This window comes from Drosophila bipectinata, chromosome XL (genome assembly GCF_030179905.1).
Source record: "Drosophila bipectinata strain 14024-0381.07 chromosome XL, DbipHiC1v2, whole genome shotgun sequence".
Lineage (NCBI taxonomy): Eukaryota > Metazoa > Arthropoda > Insecta > Diptera > Drosophilidae > Drosophila > Drosophila bipectinata.
The window spans coordinates 1,017,557-1,037,429 of record NC_091734.1 but is presented as its reverse complement, the minus strand read 5'-3'; the positions used below and the strand labels follow the sequence as shown (position 1 = coordinate 1,037,429).

At 34.8% G+C, this 19,873-nt stretch overlaps 1 protein-coding gene across 4 annotated transcripts; it reads left to right on the top strand.

Annotated features, from left to right (window-relative positions):
• The first annotated feature begins 1,014 nt into the window (after positions 1–1,014).
• On the top strand, positions 1,015–19,616 carry fne (found in neurons). Of its 4 annotated transcripts, none has more exons than XM_070277910.1 (6): positions 1,015–1,322; positions 14,980–16,239; positions 16,514–16,558; positions 16,622–16,879; positions 16,935–17,178; positions 18,379–19,616. In XM_070277910.1, exons 2-6 carry the CDS (start codon positions 16,041–16,043, stop codon positions 18,701–18,703), a joined length of 1,071 nt encoding a protein of 356 aa, XP_070134011.1. In that variant the 5' UTR covers positions 1,015–1,322; positions 14,980–16,040; the 3' UTR covers positions 18,704–19,616. The 4 variants fall into 4 exon arrangements, with proteins under 4 accessions (XP_070134011.1, XP_070134009.1, XP_017095201.1 ...); XM_070277908.1 differs by lacking the exon at positions 1,015–1,322 and adding an exon at positions 11,908–12,361; XM_017239712.3 differs by lacking the exon at positions 1,015–1,322 and adding an exon at positions 11,908–12,365 and having other exon boundaries at positions 14,980–16,230.
• The last annotated feature ends 257 nt before the right edge of the window (positions 19,617–19,873 follow it).

Here is a 19,873-nt window from a genome sequence, read left to right as displayed (position 1 = left end):
GCGATCGGAGATCCTTCAAAGAGATCCTGCTCCTTCAAAGGTTGTTAAGTCCCAAAAAAAAATAGAAAACAAAAGATTTGCTACACAGAACAAAATTCAAGGTATTTTTATAAAACAAAAATGGATTCTTTTTTATTTAAAGACATTTTTTAAATTAGTTTTTTAAAGGTAAATTATTAAAGTTAGCAAATGATGTACCCTCTTTTTTTAAGGTTTGTTTTTGTGTATATAGATATTTGGGCATGGGTGTGGCACATCGACCTAATTACCTCTTTTTCCACTACTATATACCTGATTTGGTTTTAACCAATTTTTAATAAATCTTTTTATTGCTTTCAGCTATTTCTGGACGTATTCTGAACCCACAAACAAAGTCTGCTGGCAGCAATCACCATTAAGCCAAATCATCAAAAAATAATCGAAGAAAATCGATAAATTTCAATTGTATTATTTTCAAATATTTCCAATTCTTGTGTTTTTGACTGAAAAGACCAACAAATTCTTCAAGAAAGAGCAATTCTCCCACATAAACAAAAGATATACTCTAATAATAACATAAAATAATAAAAATATCTAAATAAAATAATTTCCTTTGTTTTTTTCGATAAATGTGCGCTAGCTAGAAAAGTATAAATAGTAATTTATAATAAACTTTGTCGGTGAGTGTCTAGCCAATCAATCTATAGGATATAGAAAGCATATGTTATACCACAAGGTTTTATACTGAATTTATGGGATTTTGGAGCAAAAAAGGCGCAGTGCGCACTAAGTAAAAACTCCAAATCGTAACAATACCATCACCAATTACCAAAATATTTAAAAAAAAGAACAACACCAAAACGAATATTAATTAATAAAATAATACAGAGAAGTGTGTTTTTTTGTGGTCGATCATAGTACATATTTACACATAAAAAAAAAGAACGAAGTTAAACAACAAAAGTAATATTAAAATAAAGACTTGAATTTCTTAAAGAAATGAATATTTATACAAAACTGCGAAAAAATTAACAAAGCGGGGAAAAAAAGAAAACCAAACGGACTTCCAACGATTTCAAGATACGACGAAATATTTTATAGAACAACAAAACCAACAAACCCTGAACCAGAACTATGCAAATCGGTTAACAAATTAATTGCCAAATCTATGAATTAAAATAGTTAAGGCAAAATTAATTTAAAAAAACAAGTCAACGTCGAGCTACAAGAATTTATACAGAAAATCAGTGGAAAAGGGGAAAAGCAAAAGGAAAAACCAGATCAGCTGAAAAGTGATATTTTATAAAACGAGAAAATATCAGTTAAGGACAACGACTTATAAGGTGAGTTTTTAAAATATTTTTGAAGTTAAAAAAGTTTATAAAATATAAAAGATCAAAGATATAGCTATATTCTTCTACAAAAATCTCTTCTCTTTCAAGTAATTATAATTCCAGACTATTTAATTAATTAAATTTTTTTTGGAAAAATTTTGAAAAATTTTCCATTTGCATTTTCCACCATTTTGTGAACTGTCTGCCCATTTCCATCGTTGTTTACACTTGAGCTCTTCGACAAGCAATTTGTGCATTAATTGTGTTCGCTGATTGCATTGTTGTTTCAATGACGATGATGATTGCCCCGCCCACTTATACCTACCACCCACACGCCCCTTTCATATTCAATCATTGTGTCCCTGCCTCTCACTCTGTGGCTTTCCTCCTGCTTCTGCCAGTCACTCCTTTGGCTGGAAAACTGAATTACAATCACATAATGGTCGCGTCTTCCCCTCCGCCTCCGTGGACTCCGTGGTCATGGCTGCAAAACGATTTTATCGATTTTTAAATTGGCACAAATTAATCGAGAAAATCGCTTTTGAGTGGACCTTGTGTGTGCATTTTAGAGTTTGATTGATGTTTTGATTTATTTAATTAGGGATCTAGAAATAGTTTGGTTTACTAAAGGTTAGTAATCAAAACTTATCGATTTTATCGATAGTTATCGAGTGGCAGAAATAGCAGAAACCAAAGCTAGTAAGCCAGAAAGAAATGGCAAGGAAGCCCCTAGAAAGAGACAGCCAAAGGTCCATAAAGGACACTCTCTATTTGCGATAGATTGCATTAAATTAAAATATATTGTGATGGAGCTCTGCTGGATTATATCACAAACAGAAACTGACAATGCATATATGCACGTATATACGTATATGTATATTGCAGCCCCCCCACATTTTATACTCTCATCCATACATATATATATATAAATAATTGAAAATGCAATCCCTCTTGCCGCTATCTGTCCTCTGTCTCTATCCCTGTCTATGCAGCCTCCTGTCTCTATCGTCTGTGTCCCTGTGGCTCTGTCATTCTGTTTATGGTCCTGCAAATGGCATATAGAACATGTAAATGCTGGCGGAACTTTGGTCGAGTGCCTGCAGTTCTGTTCGGTTTTCTTGTGTGGCATCCACCCTCCGGGTCGGATGAACTGCCCATCAGCCCACCAGCCCATCAGGCCATCACCACCATCCCCAGCCCATGGCTGGCAGCCTTCATGGTGGTTATATCGACCGATACACCCAGCCACTGAACCACCCATCTATCCATCTAGCTATCCTGCTATCCATCTGGCTATCCATCCGCCCCACCATCCGCAAAAAATCACTCTCAGCTGACTGACTCCAGCTTTAAGAATAGGCGCCCCTCTACTATCTCTTCTTGCCAGATTCTATTAGTTGAAGTAGTTTTTATAAATTATTTAATATATGTGTATTTAAAAGTAAGGAATATTACTTAAAAGATAAAAAAATCATAAACAACCTCTTAAAACCTCTAAATTCCTCGAACACTAATTTTCATAGCATACTTTTCTGTGCCAATGCAACTTCTCGTGCCTGTTTCCTTCTATGTACGTGTGGGAGTATCTGATTTATAGCCCAAAAGATTTTTATACCAGAAATGGGACCTATTCTTCACACTCTGTTGCCTTCATAGAAAAAAAAAAATAGAATAGAGAATTTCCATTCAACGCTTCTCGTGTTCATCTTGAGATGAGGTTTTTCCTTTTAGCTTTTCCCTCTTTGGATTTTCCATCTGGTCGTTTTTTTTTTTTGCGGATTCTGTAAATTAAAACGCGTTGCCAGGGACACGCCCACATCCTGCGCTTTCTCTTCCTGCACCACCCTCCCACTCGTGGGGTGCCACGCCCACTGGAAAAGCTGCATTCAAGGGAAATTCTATTAGAACTTTTTGCCTCGCAACAAAATTAAGGCTTTCAGCAGAAGAAAATTCAATTTGAAAAGAGTTATTTTCTCGTTCTAGTTTTCTGAAGGGGGGGCAGCTTACTATCCTCAACTTTAGTCTCTTTTCCTCGCTTACAGAATTTTCGAATACTCTTTGTTTTCTTTGCATTTTTTGGCGATTCTCCTTAGTCGTTATCCTGAGCTCCTTAAGGGCTTATTGCTGTGCCTTGCTCCTCGAGGACCTCCTTTGTCAATTAAATTTGTATGCAAGTCTCCTTCCCCCTGGCAGGCCAAATTGCATTTTGCCGCCGAGATATATACTGCAAAAATTTCTAGGGACTTTAAAATTATTTCAAAGAATATTTTCCATGCAAGAAAAAAACTTTAACCTTTGGAGGTAATTTAAAAAATATTTAATTATCATTAAATGCCTTTGTCTTTTGGCTTTTAACAAATAGAAAATTTTCTCTGAATGATTGCCTAATTTTCAAAAGGGACCCACACACATCAGACCCACGCACACACGCCTGTAATTAAGTTGGGTAATTTAATCGGTACCACGGGTGGTATGAGCAATATCCTTCGGGCCAATTCCGACCACATTCAATTTCATAGGCCATTTGTCCTGGTCAAAAGTTAAAGGAAATTAAAGGAAAATTCCTACCCACCCCAGCTCGGATATTGCATTTTGGCAAATTGAAGGTTTCCCTTTGAAGTTGCGAGCCGGAAGCGGCAATCCCAATTTGCCAAAAAAAAGAAGCATAAACGGCATGTAAAATCAATATGACGCATGCGCTGCGCTTTTTCCCCGAAAAATTGTTATCCAAATAAAAAAAAAAAATAGTAAAGAAATTAACAAACAAACGAAAATAAAAGAAAGCACACACCCACATTTATTTCATGATTTCTGATTTCCAATCACCCGCAGCGAAGAGCATCGGAAAATGGCTAGGAAAAGTCGAAGAAAAGCGAAATGCAACTGCAGTAATGGCACAGATTACACACAAGTGCTCAGCGGACGGAAAACATGCGAGAAATTGCTTTCCCCCTTCATTTAATTGAAAATACCAATCAAAAAACTAATTAAATCTAAAATATATATTTTTCCTCACATAACTTTGTTAAAAATTTAATTTCAAATTGGTACTATAAAGGACTTTCTTTTTTAAGAGTCCCAACACTTTGGAAAATTTGATCCCTTCTGAAGAGCCCTTGAAGTTCATTTTCAAAGCACAAAATACTCAACTAATCCTCGTTGAACATCAAACAAGTGAGTGATTATCACATCACAGTAATCATCAAAGATTCTACTCGTTTGCAAAAATTAAATTGATAAAGTTCGTCCTTTAAAATGTCCTGTATAAGTGGGATATACATACAACAAGGAATTTCTAAATGCCAGTCGCTTTTGCTTTTCTTTAATTAATGCAATTGAAGTGCACTTCGGAAAAGCTGCCTGGGCTTTCCACCACCGAATCACCACCATTGTCCAGCTGGGCTGAAGTGCAGTGGCCGACGAACCACGGAACCACCCAACCATCCAGCCTGGCAGCCTGGCATTCAGGTCCAAGTTGAACCACCACCGACCATAGGACCACCACGAAAATTCGCTAGAAAAAGCCGACCACATGGAAATCCATAAACAAATATTACAATTCCAGCTAAGCTTCGTTAGGAAGCTTGGGGCGATGGGTTACAGAGAGAAAAACTAAGGGGTTGTAATAAATGTATATTAAAGGATATCAAGGTTAAAGATAAATAAGACGATAAATGCCAGATCTTAAATTTTTAAAAATATTTATTATAAGAAACCAATATAGACACTACCTAGTTGGCAATATTGGAAAATACAGCTTGAGACTATGGATAATTATCGATTAATTATCAAAATAACATATACATGAGGTATATCGGTAATTATCAATTTTTTTTCTAGAAAAACATAGAATTTCAGATACATATCCTAGCTTCAGCTACATATTTCCCCTCCTAAAATTTCTAGAATTTTAACAAATTCTCTGATAATTTTTCTCAGTGCCGCTACTGGCTGACTATTCAGGTACATTTCCTTGCGCTGCCTTTGGCGAGCATTAAATATTCACAAACTGACAACGCGAACGAAATGCAAACGAAAACACAAACAAAAACAGCGAATACACAATGGATGTTAAAATTCAAAATTCAAGCACCACTCCAGCGAGGCCCATCGTACCATAATTGAAATGGACAGCATCCGGTTGCAGCCAAAAAAAAAGTAAGAGGAAATTTTAAAAAAAGGGGTAGGATTACATGGGCGGGGTTTTTGTCAAGTTTTTTTTCGCGATGGGGGTGGGGTGGATGTAAGTGACGTACATGCCATGTAGCTATCAGATGGTATTTACTCCCCTTTCCTAGGCTTTCTAGTCTAGATTTGTTACACAATAATGGAAAACAAATAAAATTAGATGGAGATGGAAATAAATACCTAATATCCTATTATCTCTAAAATATAAAACATTATTTAAAGATTTTTCATTCTAGTAAAATAAAGATATTCTACCTTTAGACATGTTTTTTTAAAGTATTCGAAAAAGTTGGAAAACTTTTCAAGCAAACATGAAGTGCTAAACAATTAATTAGAAAAGTTTTTGCCCTTTCTTTCACTTTCCTCTTTCTTTGGAGGCTTTCTTCCACTCATTCCAGTATTTTTACACTCTTTGGTTTTTATTTTTCGAGTTGAAAAGCAATTTTAAAGTTGGCAAGCATCAACAGACCACCAACCACCCCACCAAAAAAGAATAATATATGTCTTTGGTAGGGGTGGCGGGGTAAAGGAACTTCCATGTTGTTGTTTCTATTTTTTGGGATTTTGGATTTTTTTTTTCGAGGCAGGGATGTTTGCTAGAGATTCGAAAATTTAAGGTTTACTTAAAGTCAGGTATAGAGTAAAAGTAGAAGAATAGAGAGAATGTTTTCAATTTATTTTGAATTCTATATTTTCTATTTTAAAGATATATCTACCTTTTTTTGAAAACTTCCTCTATAAAGCTTTCTTTATTTCTAATTTACTCATTTACGCAAATTAATCTCCTATTCATTATCCTTTTTCCCAACTTAATATCACTTAGCCCATTCCTCTCTCTTTTTACTTCTATCCTTTTTTTAATAAACACCCATCTTGCTCTTCTTTATTTTTTCTCTTAAACAATTAAATTTATGATTTTTTGCCATTTTTTTTTTGGGTCTTAAACAAATTTTTTTGCGGTCTCTGGCGATTTCAGGTACACAGATATTTACTTACTAATTCCATTTGTTATGGTATGTGAACATACACCCATACACACACACACACACATACTCATTTATCTGTTGCAATTTATGGCAAAAAAAGGAAGAAAAATAAAAAAAAAAGAAAAACACAAGGAACAAGAGGAAAAACATCAAAAACCATTTTTTGTGTTAAAGGAATAACAAAGGAAAAGCAAAAGCCGGTCGTTATGCTTTTCACAAAAACCAACACAGACATAAATGCCAGGATACATATGTAGACACTCGAGGGTAATAATATAGGGGCTTTATGAAACAATTTCAAAAATTTTCAAAACCGTATTATGGAAAAGTCTTGTATGAGGGATTAAGCTACTTTGTGGTATTATATCAGAAATGTATGCCTTTTTTCGATCGGATGTGAATTGGAGAAACTGTGACCATCGTCATAGCTACAAATTTCAAGAAATTACCCTTGACTTTAAAATATATTTTTTTTCAATAATTCCTATATTTTTGTCCTGGGTTGTATTTCAGAGAAAAGCTAAGCACACACACACACACATGCACATCCACCCGGCAACACATTAAATGCAATGGAGCAATTTTTGTTGTTGTTCCTTCTTCTGGTTCCTTCTGCCGCAAATTCAATTTCCGCGCTTTGTGCGCAGGACATTGCCACCCACAGCCACCCATCTCTAACCACCCACCTTTTTGCATCCCCCACTCCTCTTTTTACACACACACACACGCATACTCCCTCCATTACACATACATGCGCAGTAGAGAGTCCTCTCTGGAATTCGCTTCCTGGTGTTGAATAAAAAAACACACACATGGATTGCGCAATCTATGAAAATCAAAACAACGCCCCACAAATACAGACGCAGGCTAGAGAGAAGAGAGAGTGATGGCGAGAGAAAGCTTGCAGAGAGTCCTTTGAGAGAAAACAGGAATTGGAGAAAAATTATTCGAGTAAAGTTTCTATTTGAGATTCAGCTGGAATAGCTGTTTCTATTTATTTTATAAAATTATTTTTTAGTGAAATTTAATATTATTTTTTAATAGTTAACAAATAAATATATTTTTATGTTTTCAAAGCTAAAATATTTCAATTAGCAACTATTTTTTAAGGCTCTATAGATAATCAACAAAAAAAATCACTCATACGCACTGTGGGCTTGGGTTTTCGCTTCTTATTTTACCTTCCTTTACATATAACTCTTCTGTTAAAATCCGAAACATATTTTTATATTTTTTAACCAAAAACGAAATCCTTATTTTTCTCAGTGTCCTTGCGGGTGGTGCAGTTTTTTGGACCCACTCGGCCACCGGCCGGCAATCCTGGCTCCAGTATGTGCGTCCCCACATATATAGCATTGTGTCAGAGTTCAATATCCTACACAGACACAGAGAGAGAGCGAGAGTCCTTTGGAAAGAGATAGAATATATAAATGAAAAAGAGATGAAAAATATGTGAAAGAGAGGGAAAGGGGAAGCAAAAGAGAGGGGCAGATAGAGAGCGAGAGAGAGACAAATTGCAGGTGATGGTGGTGGGCTGCTGCGCTTTTCCTGTTTTCTTTTATCTCTTAACGGTCAGGTGACAAAACGATTCACATAATGAATATATTTTATATAAATATATATATAATAATATGTATAAATATATAAGGTTCAGATCGGGCGACGAATTGCACTTCACTTGACAAGTGATATATGCATAATTGTGGGTGTTGTCTGGCGATAAATGGGAGTTTGAGATGCAATTTCGTAAATATTTAATAAATAAAAGATAATTCAATAATAAGGTCTATTTTGTAGAAAAATTAAACTTTAAATGAAACAAAATATTTTGGGTTTACTTTTTATTGGTATTTTTTTAACTATTTGAAAAGAAAAGTTGAGTTTAAGCCCTTCAGATTTCAGTAACTGATAAGCTTAGTTATCTTGTGGTTTGTAACTGGATCTTAATATTTTATAATCCTAAAAAGTACTCATATTTGTTCTTGGAATTTCTTTAAATATAACCCTTTTTTAGAGGTTTTTTAGTATTTTTTTAGCAGCTCGTTAGCTGCTTTAATTAACCCCAGACTGGACATTTGGCCAATTACCAGAACAGAATGGGTTTTCTCTTTTTTCGGTTATGTCTCATTTGCCGGCAACCCTTGTCTGTTTTTTTTAATATGGAATATGTAATTAGTAATATGGGATATGGTTATTGGATATGAATATTGTAAATTGTAATTTAAAATTTTCATACCTGGCACAAGCCGGATACAGGACACATGTGGCATTACCCTGCCTGAAGGGTTTGGTTTAGGAAGGCAAGGGTAGCTTATTAGTCTATTTTAATATTAAAAACTATATGTTTTAAAAGTTTTTAATTAGTTAAAGTTCTTAAATATAAAAAACACTCGATGCCCAACTAGAAAACGAAGCAAATTTGCTTTCATTGTTTCTGCAAAAGAGCCTAGCAACTCCTTCTACCTGAGCTGTCAATCCCAATTCTCAACCCAATCACAATTTCAATTCCAATTCCAATCAGGGTGCATTGAACCCAGGACAAGAACGACAGGATAACGAGTCCTGTAACAATGGAGATCATTTGTAGCGAATTCAGGGTGCAAAATTTGCAAAATGATTTTTGGAAAAATCATAGTATTGTGGATGAAAGATGGTATTAAAAGATATTCCAGAAAAGATAATAATTCCAAAAACAAGATAAATATTTTATAAATCTTAAATAGCAATAAAAAATGCAATTAAATTGTAAAGTTTTCTTTTGTTGGAAATGGAAAATAAATTTTTTTTCGCAATTTCCGGAAATCCTTAGGGCTTTGAGGAGTATCCTTTGTGCCCTCTACTCTCTCTATTCTTGCTTGATGCTCGGAAAATTGTTTTTCCCGCAGAGCAGTGTGGAAAACCCACCCTTTTTCTGTTTTTTTTTTGTCCTTTGCCATTGTTGTTGTTGTTGTTGTTGGTGTTTTGAAGGATTACACGTACATTTTCCTGTGTATCTGCAAAACGGAGCTAAAATTCTCAATGCAATGTTGTGTGCGAAATTCGAAACGTGATGGGGGAATACGCGAAAAAATATAACAAAAGCCAGACAATAATGTCAATAAGTCGCAACAGCCATAAATTGAAGCTAAATTCGAAGCTCAAGATCCTGATCGATGGCAGCTGCAAGGATGCAGGATGCAGGATATTGGATACTCGGTGGTGGTTATGTAATGCCCGAACGATGCCCAAAAAATGAATGCAAATCAATTGGTTCTGGTTCTGTTTATATTTTTTGATACTATTTTTTAGGGGAAGGGTTAGGGAAAACTCGTTCTTCAGGTTCGGCAAGTTGTCTGAAAGTCTTTCAACATTTTGACGTTGGAAAATGGTGTTTCTGAAAATTAAGACATATGGCCACATATTTAAACAATACACAAAAAAAAAGGGTTGACCTGCTCTTAATTACTTTTTGGATGTTTTCTTTTTAAATCGAGAAAGGTCCTGCCACGCCTTAAAATCTCCCTCAAACCAAAAAGAAAAAATGCCACAACATCATCATCATCAACTCACATCAAATTAAACGAATTGGGTCAAAGGATAAACAGAATTATCTTCAAGAGCCTTTTTGCAAAAAAGCAAAAAAAAAAATGCAAAGAAATTGAGGAATAAGGATAAAAGTACACAGAGTCCTTAAAAAAAATGAAAGGAAAAAAGCAAACGGTTGCCACTCGACCGCCAGGACAACCACCCACAGCCCAGCCGCCCAGCTACCCCCCATTCCGCCCCCCTGCCAGGATCTCGTCCTCCTTGGCTGTTGTCAAGCGAAATGTTGAAATTTCATTATTTATAACAAGGAAGCTGTGCGACAGAGACAGAGTGGTGCTGCCAAAAAGAGAGGGAGACAGGCAAGTGTATAGTATGTCCTGTGCCTGATTAATATTCCTCGCCTGCAAGGTGCTCTCTCTTTTCTCTGTTTTCCTTTTTCTGTCTCTCACCTCAACCCCCGGCAAAAAGAGGTTTCTCTCTATCTGACTATCTCCTTCTCTCTTTTCTCCATTTCTCACTGCATCTCTCTAGTCCTAGAAAGGGGACAATTTTTGGGGAAAGCATTTCTCGCCGGTCTGAGACTTTCTTCTTGGAATTCTTAATGCTTTTCTTTGAAAAGCTTAAGTTTTAAATAAAAGAAATAAAAGAGCTATGTTGTCTAGACTTTTTAATATTTAAATTATATATTCTATATTAAGTACTATTTAAATTTAAGCTTTAATTTAAGCTAATAACATAATATTCGAACATAACATAATTTTTCTCATACTTTCCTCTAGCCTTCTCCCAACTTATTCCAACTTTATTATTAATACTATATACTTCATATACTATTAATGTTTGTTTCTATTTCTTTTTTATCTTATTTTTGTATATATTTTATACCTATATTTATATATATTATTTTATTTCCCTTTCCCTAGTGTTTTATTTGCAAGTTTATTAACATTTTGTTCCATTAAGTCTGGAGTGAGTCCTGTCCTATTATCTTTCCCTGATATAATTTGCATCATTCAGATCGAGTCAAGTTCTTGTACACCTTTTCCTCCACCAAGCATTGATGCACTGAGACAAATTTTTATAGAAAGTAAAGGATATTTTACTTAAATAAGAATTAAAAAGTAGTTATTAGGTAGTTATTATTAGGTGTTAGGTAGTCTTGCTTTTGTTCTCCTCTAAAAAAAAGATATATAATTATCATATTCGATTATTTTTTTGAGTGTACAGGACTCCACCAACCCCAACCCTTTGTCTCTGGGCTCAGCCGCTTGCAGTTCTCTCGCCCTGAGAGAATCTCCTCTCTTTATTTTGAAAAAGGGTGTGTACCGCCGGCCGGCCGGCCTGCTGGGCAGGACTAAAGCGAGACAGCAATGGCCCCAGAATGTGTCCAAGTGAGAGGCGGATATCAGTGCAAGGATAGTATGGATCCAGGACTACGGTGGTGGCTGCGCTCTCTCTCTCTCGTTCAGGCGCTCTCGTTCTGTCTTATTGGATCGAAGGGGGACTGCGCCCACTGTGAATGACAAGGATAAAGGATGTGCGATAGGCGGCTGCATGGGGCGCAAGGACTCGCGCCGCTATATTCCAGGACTCGAGTCCTGCCAGCCGCTCAGTCGTACGTGTTCGTTCGTTGCTTTCGTTCGGTTTTGATTCCATTCGGTTGTGTTTCTCGTTCGAGAACATTTATTTATAATTTTGTACTCCTCTGCACCGGTTTTTGTGTTCTATATATAAACTATTCTATATATGTATGTTCAGTTACGAATTTGTTGTGTTCTCGGTTTTTTACCCAACAAAACTAAAAACAATTCCAGAAACATAAACAAACTCTTCAAAAAAAAAACAAGCAATAAACTGTGCAATTTGTCGTGCAATATTATAAAATATTAAAAAAAAAAGTATAAAAACAGAAACCTATTTTCTGTAAAAAAATTAAGAAAAACACAAAACCGAAAATCAAATCCTAGTCAAAAAAGACCGTTTTCTTTAGCACGACATTTTTTTTCGAGTGTGTGCCTCGAGTGTCTGACTATTAAAAAAACTATATATACTCTAATATATATAGTAAGGAAATCGGAAGGACAAAGGAGCGTGCAAGCGAGACGGCAATACATCCAACGAAGACAGAGCCAGCGAGCAAGCGAGAGAGAAAGAGCGATTCATTCGACGAAGACGACGAGAAAGTTGTTTTTTTTTTGTTTCCTGTGCAATCAATATATACATCTATTATATAGTCAGTCGGTGCTATCTAGTCACCCCCTCACTCCCCTCACTCGCTTTTTTGCTGTATGACAGTGCGATTTTTCCCCAACAACCGGCACCTCATTTTCCGAGCATTTTCGTACCGAGGCACGTAAGTTCTACTCTAATGTCATGATCTAATCGCGTTTCATCGTCTTATTCCGAGTATTTCCCACTTGGGTAGCCAATTCTGTTCATTATTTTTTATTTCGCGACCCAGGGCAGTCGCGAAACAAATCGATAACAGTCGCCATTGAAAATTTCCATGACAGCTTTTCCGTTTTGTTTGGAAAAAATGGTCCAATATTTACAAAAGGGCAATGGTTATTATTGGGGAAATGGCTTTAAACTAATATTAAATTTAATCTTAATAAATTGATACCGAATTGAATTGAGACTCAGTATAAATTTTAGAGTTTTTAAAGGCTTTTATAGTTTCAGATTTCCACACTTTCTATAAATATCTGTAATTTTATAAGAAAATACTAACATTACAACTGAAGATTATATAGACAAATATTTAGAAACTATTATTGATTCTTAAAAATATTTGTATATATTTTCTTAAGCTTCAAAAACAAAATAAGATCTTTATTCTTAGATTTCATTAAGCATATGTAGATCTGCTTTCAAAAACTTGGAATTTTACATAATAGAGACTAATAGTTCACAATAGAGACCATAAAATAAATACAAACCTCTCAATACAATAATATTTATTAAAATAATTTCAATAAATTATAAATATATTTATTTTTTGTAATTTTTCCTCCCTAAATAACCTCGAAGGGGTATCCTGACCCTCCTCAAGGACCTCAACCGACACACATTCGCAAATGAGGTCACAGATATCGGCGCAAAAGTGTCAATTACACATTTGTTGTTGTTGTTGTTGTTGTTGTTGTAGCTTCTCCTTAGCCTTATTCTTTTCACACACGGCCAGGGGGGAAGGTGCAGCAGGAGGGGGCCCAGAGGGTTCAGGGGTTGGCAGCATGACATTATCCTGCGTCACGACATGCTGTGCAATTAAAAGGATGTCTCCGTGTGGGCGAGTCGCCCTTTTTTATATTTTTTTTTGCAATTTTTCTGCAATTTCTTTTGTTTGCATTGGCTTTTGTGCAATGTTTACTCTAGCAGTCTTTTCTGCTCCCCCAGGCACCGAGAAAAATATTTAAAAAGAACAAAATGAAGATATTTTTATTGTCCTTTAAAAGTCATTTTGGAAAAGATGTTTGAACGTACTTTGCCTCTATTTTTTTAAATTTTAATTTCCATAATTTTTATATTAAAATGCTCCCTCTTTTCTCTTGGTGCCAGAGGTTCTGGGCCAGTGTTGCACCTTTATTAATTTTCATTTCTTCGAGTTCAACGAACGCTGGAACAGCTGTTGGAGCTGCAACCTTATTGTCATAACTTGCCACGATCCTTGCAACCAAACAACAACAAAAATGAGAAAAAAAAGGCAAACAAAGTAGATTGTGGAAAGCGGAAAAGTGGAAAAGACACGAACTAGAAACCAGAAAAAAACTAGAGAAACTCAAACATAAACACATGCAAGCGGCGGGTTCAATGAACTTCTAGCCTACGGGGCAGGACATTCTGGCAGGACATGCGGCGCGTTTTGTTTGTTTTTCGCGTCAGGTTTTTACCCTATTTTTAATGCAGCACACGCACACAGGATCTAGGAAGTCCTTCGAGCCATTGCAACCCCTAATTTTCAGTTTCATTCCAATTGGAAACATTTTCATACAAAACCATGGAAATCAAAAAGAGATAAGGTTATGAGGTTTAAATTTAAAAAAGGACCTTTTTAAAGGGATATCAACAATATATTTTAAATTAAAATTGATGTTACTAAGTTTTAAAAATAAATAAATTAAAATGTTTAAAGTTTCAGGATTAGAAAAGCGTGATTCTCCGAGAAACCCCAAGAAAGAATCTTCTCCAAGAAACGTGATTCTTATTTGAAAATGCCTTCATTAATTTAGAAATAGTCTGCATTAAAAAAAATCATAAAACCTTACCTGATATGTATTTTTCGAACGATTCTCTAGCTGTTTCTTTTGAATTGAAGTCTTTTTTTTGAAAGGACCCTCTAAGTGTCAATTATGCCGAGCTGGCATCTTTTGATTCATATCAGATGTGTATATGCATATAGATTGGTATTACACATGGGATTTGGTAGCACCTCTGGTGGCGGATCAGCGATTTAATTAAATTCCAAACCATTAGGCAAGTTTTTTTTTGTCCATTTATGCTGACAAAAAAAGAACGAGCCGTTTCCATTGTTGTTTGATAAACAGATTTCGGCTTTGACTTACCCTTGTCTGCAATTTTTTGTATCCTACAGGCGCACGACCTCATCGTAATGACAGAGGTCTGGGGGTGGGGGTGGCGGTGGTGGTTGTAGGAATGGTGGTGTGCGGTGGGTGACAGCAGTCACTGTATGTCCTTTTTATCCTGTCTGTGTGTGAAACGCGCTTATCAGGCATTTTCTGATTGCCTCTATTATCGACACTCATTCCCAAAAATTTCCATTTCCATTAGGCATTTGAAAAAGAAAAAGTTTTCTAATGGCAGTGACAATTTTTTAAGAAGGGAGGGGGATGTAGAAGATACAATTTTGAATCTATTATAGTATTTTTTGAAATGGTTAAAATATTGACCTGATTTTCGAGCTATATAAAATAAAAAACTAACTTGAGAATATTTATTTCCTATTCCAGATTGAGTGAAATCGAGCGAGCAATCGAACAGCCATCATTTATCAGAGGAATAAAAAAAGGTATAGATCACCGAATTAAAAAAAGGGAGATTTTTTAAAAACCTACTAAAAAACAGGAAGAGGAATTAAACCAGAAAGGCGATAAATATTAACAGAAAGCGAAGGCCGACAGAAGGAGAAGAGAAAACAAAAACCAAACACCACCAAATAAAACCAACTACTATTAATTTAAAGGAAACATTAACGAATAATCATATTCAAAAAACAAAAAACCGGTATATATATACAAGAGGATAACACAACTAACTATATATATATATCTATATATATATACATATACGATATATGAATGTATATTTGAAAACCAAAGCTAAGTTCCAATAAAAGAAATAAAACCGAAAAACCAGCGCAAATTTAGTAAAGGTATAAAAATAGCAAGAAAACCAAATTATTGCTATCTTTTTGCATTTTTGCAATTTTATAAAAAAAAAAATAACAAAGAAATCGAAAAAAAAGAAGAACCCCAACAAAAACATCTAAAACTTTGCATAAAATAAAGTTTACCTAAGAGGACACATTCCAGCATTCGGAGAAAGCAAAAAACCAAAACCACACATTTAGCAAAATTTACTCTTTTATCTAAAGGAAAAAAAACAAAATCAAATAAATTAATTCAAGCATAAATTCAATTTTAAAAATTTTAGACAGAAACCGAGAGAGCGGTTAAAGAACATAAAAACTTGAACAAAACCAAAAAGCAAATACACTTTTTTTCGCGATCGTAGTTGATCTAAAAACCCAAATAAAGAAACCGAAATTTCTGCGGCAAAGCAACTTCACACGGGACTTGTGCAAAGCGCAGTCGCAACCTAAAACCTAAAAAATAAAATTTAAAACAACATACACAGCACTAAATTATAAGCGAAAAAACCAACCGAGCAGTGAGATTAAATACTAAGCGAGCGATACAAAAAAAAAAACCATACAAAAAAATATAAATTACTACAAAAAATAAAAAATAAAAGAAGAAAAGGATCTAGGATCTAGAATCAAAGCAGCAGGATGACCAACGCCATGGATATCGTAAAGAACGGCAGTGCCAATGGCTCTGTGGACGGCAGCAATGATGAGTCGCGCACCAATTTGATTGTCAACTATCTGCCGCAAACCATGACGCAGGAGGAGATGCGATCGCTCTTCTCCAGCATCGGTGAGCTGGAGAGTTGCAAACTGGTGCGTGATAAAGTCTCAGGTAATTTGGGTAAATATCAATCAATGCTTTTTCTACTACTTAGCTATAAACGTATGTAGATGTTGTGTGAATTTTCATATTTTTCAACTGCTTACCTTGAGTACTGAGTATTTTTCAAGGACCCAAGGACTGCTTTAACTACTTAGCTACCTAACTTGAGTACTGCTTACACAGAGTACCGGATATTTATATTTTTTGCAAGATTTCTAAAGCATGTTTGTTGAGTTTCTTTTAAGATTATAATAAATTTTAAAACTAATTCCTTGAAAATATCGCTTTTCAGTCTTGCCAGCATCGTTGACCGCTCTCAATCCGGCACTGCAGCAAGGTAAGATCAAATAATATTCGAAAATAATTTGAAAATTAATGTGTAATATATATTTTGTTATAGGCCAGAGTCTGGGCTATGGCTTTGTTAACTATGTGCGGGCCGAGGATGCTGAGAAGGCTGTGAACACCCTGAACGGTTTGCGTTTGCAGAATAAGGTTATTAAAGTATCATACGCCCGTCCAAGCTCAGAATCTATTAAGGGTGCTAATTTATATGTATCGGGTCTTCCGAAGAATCTATCACAACCAGACTTGGAGGGGATGTTTGCATCGTATGGCAAAATAATTACATCTCGTATACTCTGTGATAATATTTCCGGTACGTTATTATTTGTAATTCATTAAATTAAATATTAAAATGTGTGTATATTCAGGTCTATCGAAGGGCGTGGGCTTTATACGCTTTGATCAGCGCAACGAAGCCGAAAGGGCCATCCAGGAGTTAAATGGCAAGACCCCGAAGGGTTATGCCGAGCCGATTACCGTTAAATTTGCCAATAATCCGAGCAATAGCGCCAAGGCCCAGATTGCCCCGCCCCTAACCGCCTACTTAACCCCCCAGGCGGCGGCTGCCACCCGCCGTTTGGCCGGAGCTCTACCCTCCGCCGGACGCATAAGGTTTGTTTAAATATTGTTTTCTATTTTGAAATATATATTTTATAGTTAGTTTTATATATTCTTGCAGAGGCTGGTATTATTTGTAGTTAAGATCAGAACGATGGGGATAGCTTAGAGTCTGCTTGTCCGATAAATCTAAAGTCTATAACAAAATACAGTCTAAAGACTTTTGAGGGGTTTTTTTTGGCTAAGTGCTTCTGCAAGTTTATACAAATTTCGGCTCAACCCGAAGCTATATTGCAAACTTGAAACTTGAGGGGTTTTCTAACCAAAAAATTAACCAAATAACAAACATATTTATTTTGTAATTCGTTTAACTAATTTGTAATTGTATTTCTGCAACCAAAAAACCCAACATTTTGGTTCTATTCTTTTCTTTTTTTGTCTTCTTTTTTGGAATTTTTATATCATCATTTTTAGCATTGGAAAAAGTCCCATGTTAGCCATAAACAAGGGCCTACAAAGGTGAACTTTATTTATCTTGATCATTTTTAACACGCTCATATTGCTCAGTGTATATATTCGTAATTTGTATTTAATTTATTTTACAAAAAAAACCCACTTCATTTTGCTGAAAGCATAAAACAAAATATATATTTGAAAATCTATATAAATGTTTAGCCTTAATGTGTATTATATTTTATTTAAGTTTTATGGAATGCCAGTACTTATTCTTATATTTATTTATGAACATAGTTGTTGAATAATAAAGTTCTAAGTTTCCTAGTTTGATTCTTAAAGGTAACTAGCTCAGTTGAATCTATCATTGCATTTTAAATAAACTGCACCAGTTATTGTATATTTTAAGTTTAAGACTTTAAATAGGTTGGTTTTCATTTTCTTTTGTCTAAAATATTGTTTCTTCATAACTTGAAACATGTTTTTCTTTCCATTTTTATAATGCTTTTCCTTAAATCTACTCTTTTGATTAGTCACTACATTTATGTGTTGATCTTTTCTTGATTAATTAAATAAAAACTGAAGAAGAAACCACCAAGAAATGAAACTAAAAGCCTAAAACCAAAAATGAGCATGAACCTTTAAAATCCCATAAAGAAAACTTTAGAAAATAATAATAAGTGTTATGGAGGGATGTGTGAGATTTGAATAGAAATTTGAACAAAAGAAAGCTCCTGTTGATGTTTAAGACTTATGTGTGTATAAAAAATTAATAAATTAATTTAAAAAAACCCTTTCTAGGTACTCACCACTGGCTGGCGATTTGTTGGCCAACTCGATCTTGCCCGGAAATGCAATGACCGGATCCGGATGGTGTATATTCGTTTATAACCTGGCCCCGGAAACCGAAGAGAACGTACTGTGGCAGCTGTTTGGTCCGTTCGGTGCCGTGCAGTCGGTGAAGGTGATCCGGGATCTGCAGACGAGCAAGTGCAAGGGATTCGGATTCGTGACCATGACCAATTACGATGAGGCCGTGGTGGCCATTCAGTCCTTGAACGGCTACACCCTGGGCAACCGAGTGCTTCAGGTCAGCTTTAAGACTAACAAGACCAAGACCACTTAGGCGGCAACTCAATCCGATGTATCCTTATCCAGGACAAGACCTCTCCAATACTCGTACTCAATGATCTGTATGATTTAACAGGATTATTAAAAACTATTCAAAAAAAAAAATGGAAACTAACTAATAGACATTCCTCTATCCCTGGATTACTGATTTGCATAACAAAAAGGCATTCATTATAGTCAAAATTGCACATTAACTAAAATGAGAAAAAAAAACTATGCGTTGGGCAGGAATAGTAATTTGATTTTTATGCTAAATTATAATTGTAATGAAATCTTAGTGAAAATTGATTTATTTCATCTACATCTAATATAATTTTATTAAAACTAAAAAAAACAAAGAAAAGCTTGAATGAGGCAACCCACAAACACAACAAGTTTAGGAAAAAGAAAGCGGGAAATGAAATCGAAAAGACAACGGTCTATAAATTGACAAAAAGAATATTAATTCAAGGTCAAAAAAAAGGAGATGAAGGGAAGAAAACCAAAATATAAAAAAATACATAATAATAATAAATGAAAATGATCTAAGTCGCAATATATAGTAACTATTTTTTTGATCACCTTACTTATATATGATTATATTCAATTAACAAACCAAAGTATTTAATGTCTATTGATTTAAGCGAATTAACAAACAAACAATATTTAATCTATCTTTCTATCTCAGCTTACCTAAGTACTAATTATTATAATGAATATGCATAAAATATATTGTATTGTATTGTATTGTATTTGTGTTTGATTCAATTTTTACATTTACATTTTACATTTAAATTAAATTAAATTAAATTAATGAATTAATTAAACCTAGTTCACTCGATTAAAGCTCGTATATTTAATTCGATTCGATTCGCATTGATTTTCACTCAAAAGACGAAACGAAGAAAAATATATATATTAAAAGAAACGATTAATAATATATTTAAAAAGCCGCAATAGATCGGGGTTATACATACGTGCAATGGCTCCATTTATTGAAACCTCCAAACGTAACAAGAACTACAACTACACTGAAAACAAAAAAAACACATTCACTTCAAACACAACCTCGTACATACATATATATACATATATGTAATCATTATTATATATATGTAACCAGATTTAATTACTATTTTTTTCGTCGTCTAAGGAGAACCAAAGTATATTCAATATTCGTATTCGT

Bases quoted from the DNA above. Each gene is read 5' to 3' on its own strand.
- fne (XM_070277910.1), top strand. From the start codon at position 16,041: ATGACCAACGCCATGGATATCGTAAAGAACGGCAGTGCCAATGGCTCT. The intron at 16,240-16,513 runs GTAAATATCAAT...ATCGCTTTTCAG, and splicing joins TAAAGTCTCAGGTAATTTGG to TCTTGCCAGCATCGTTGACC. The intron at 17,179-18,378 runs GTTTGTTTAAAT...AACCCTTTCTAG, and splicing joins CCCTCCGCCGGACGCATAAG to GTACTCACCACTGGCTGGCG.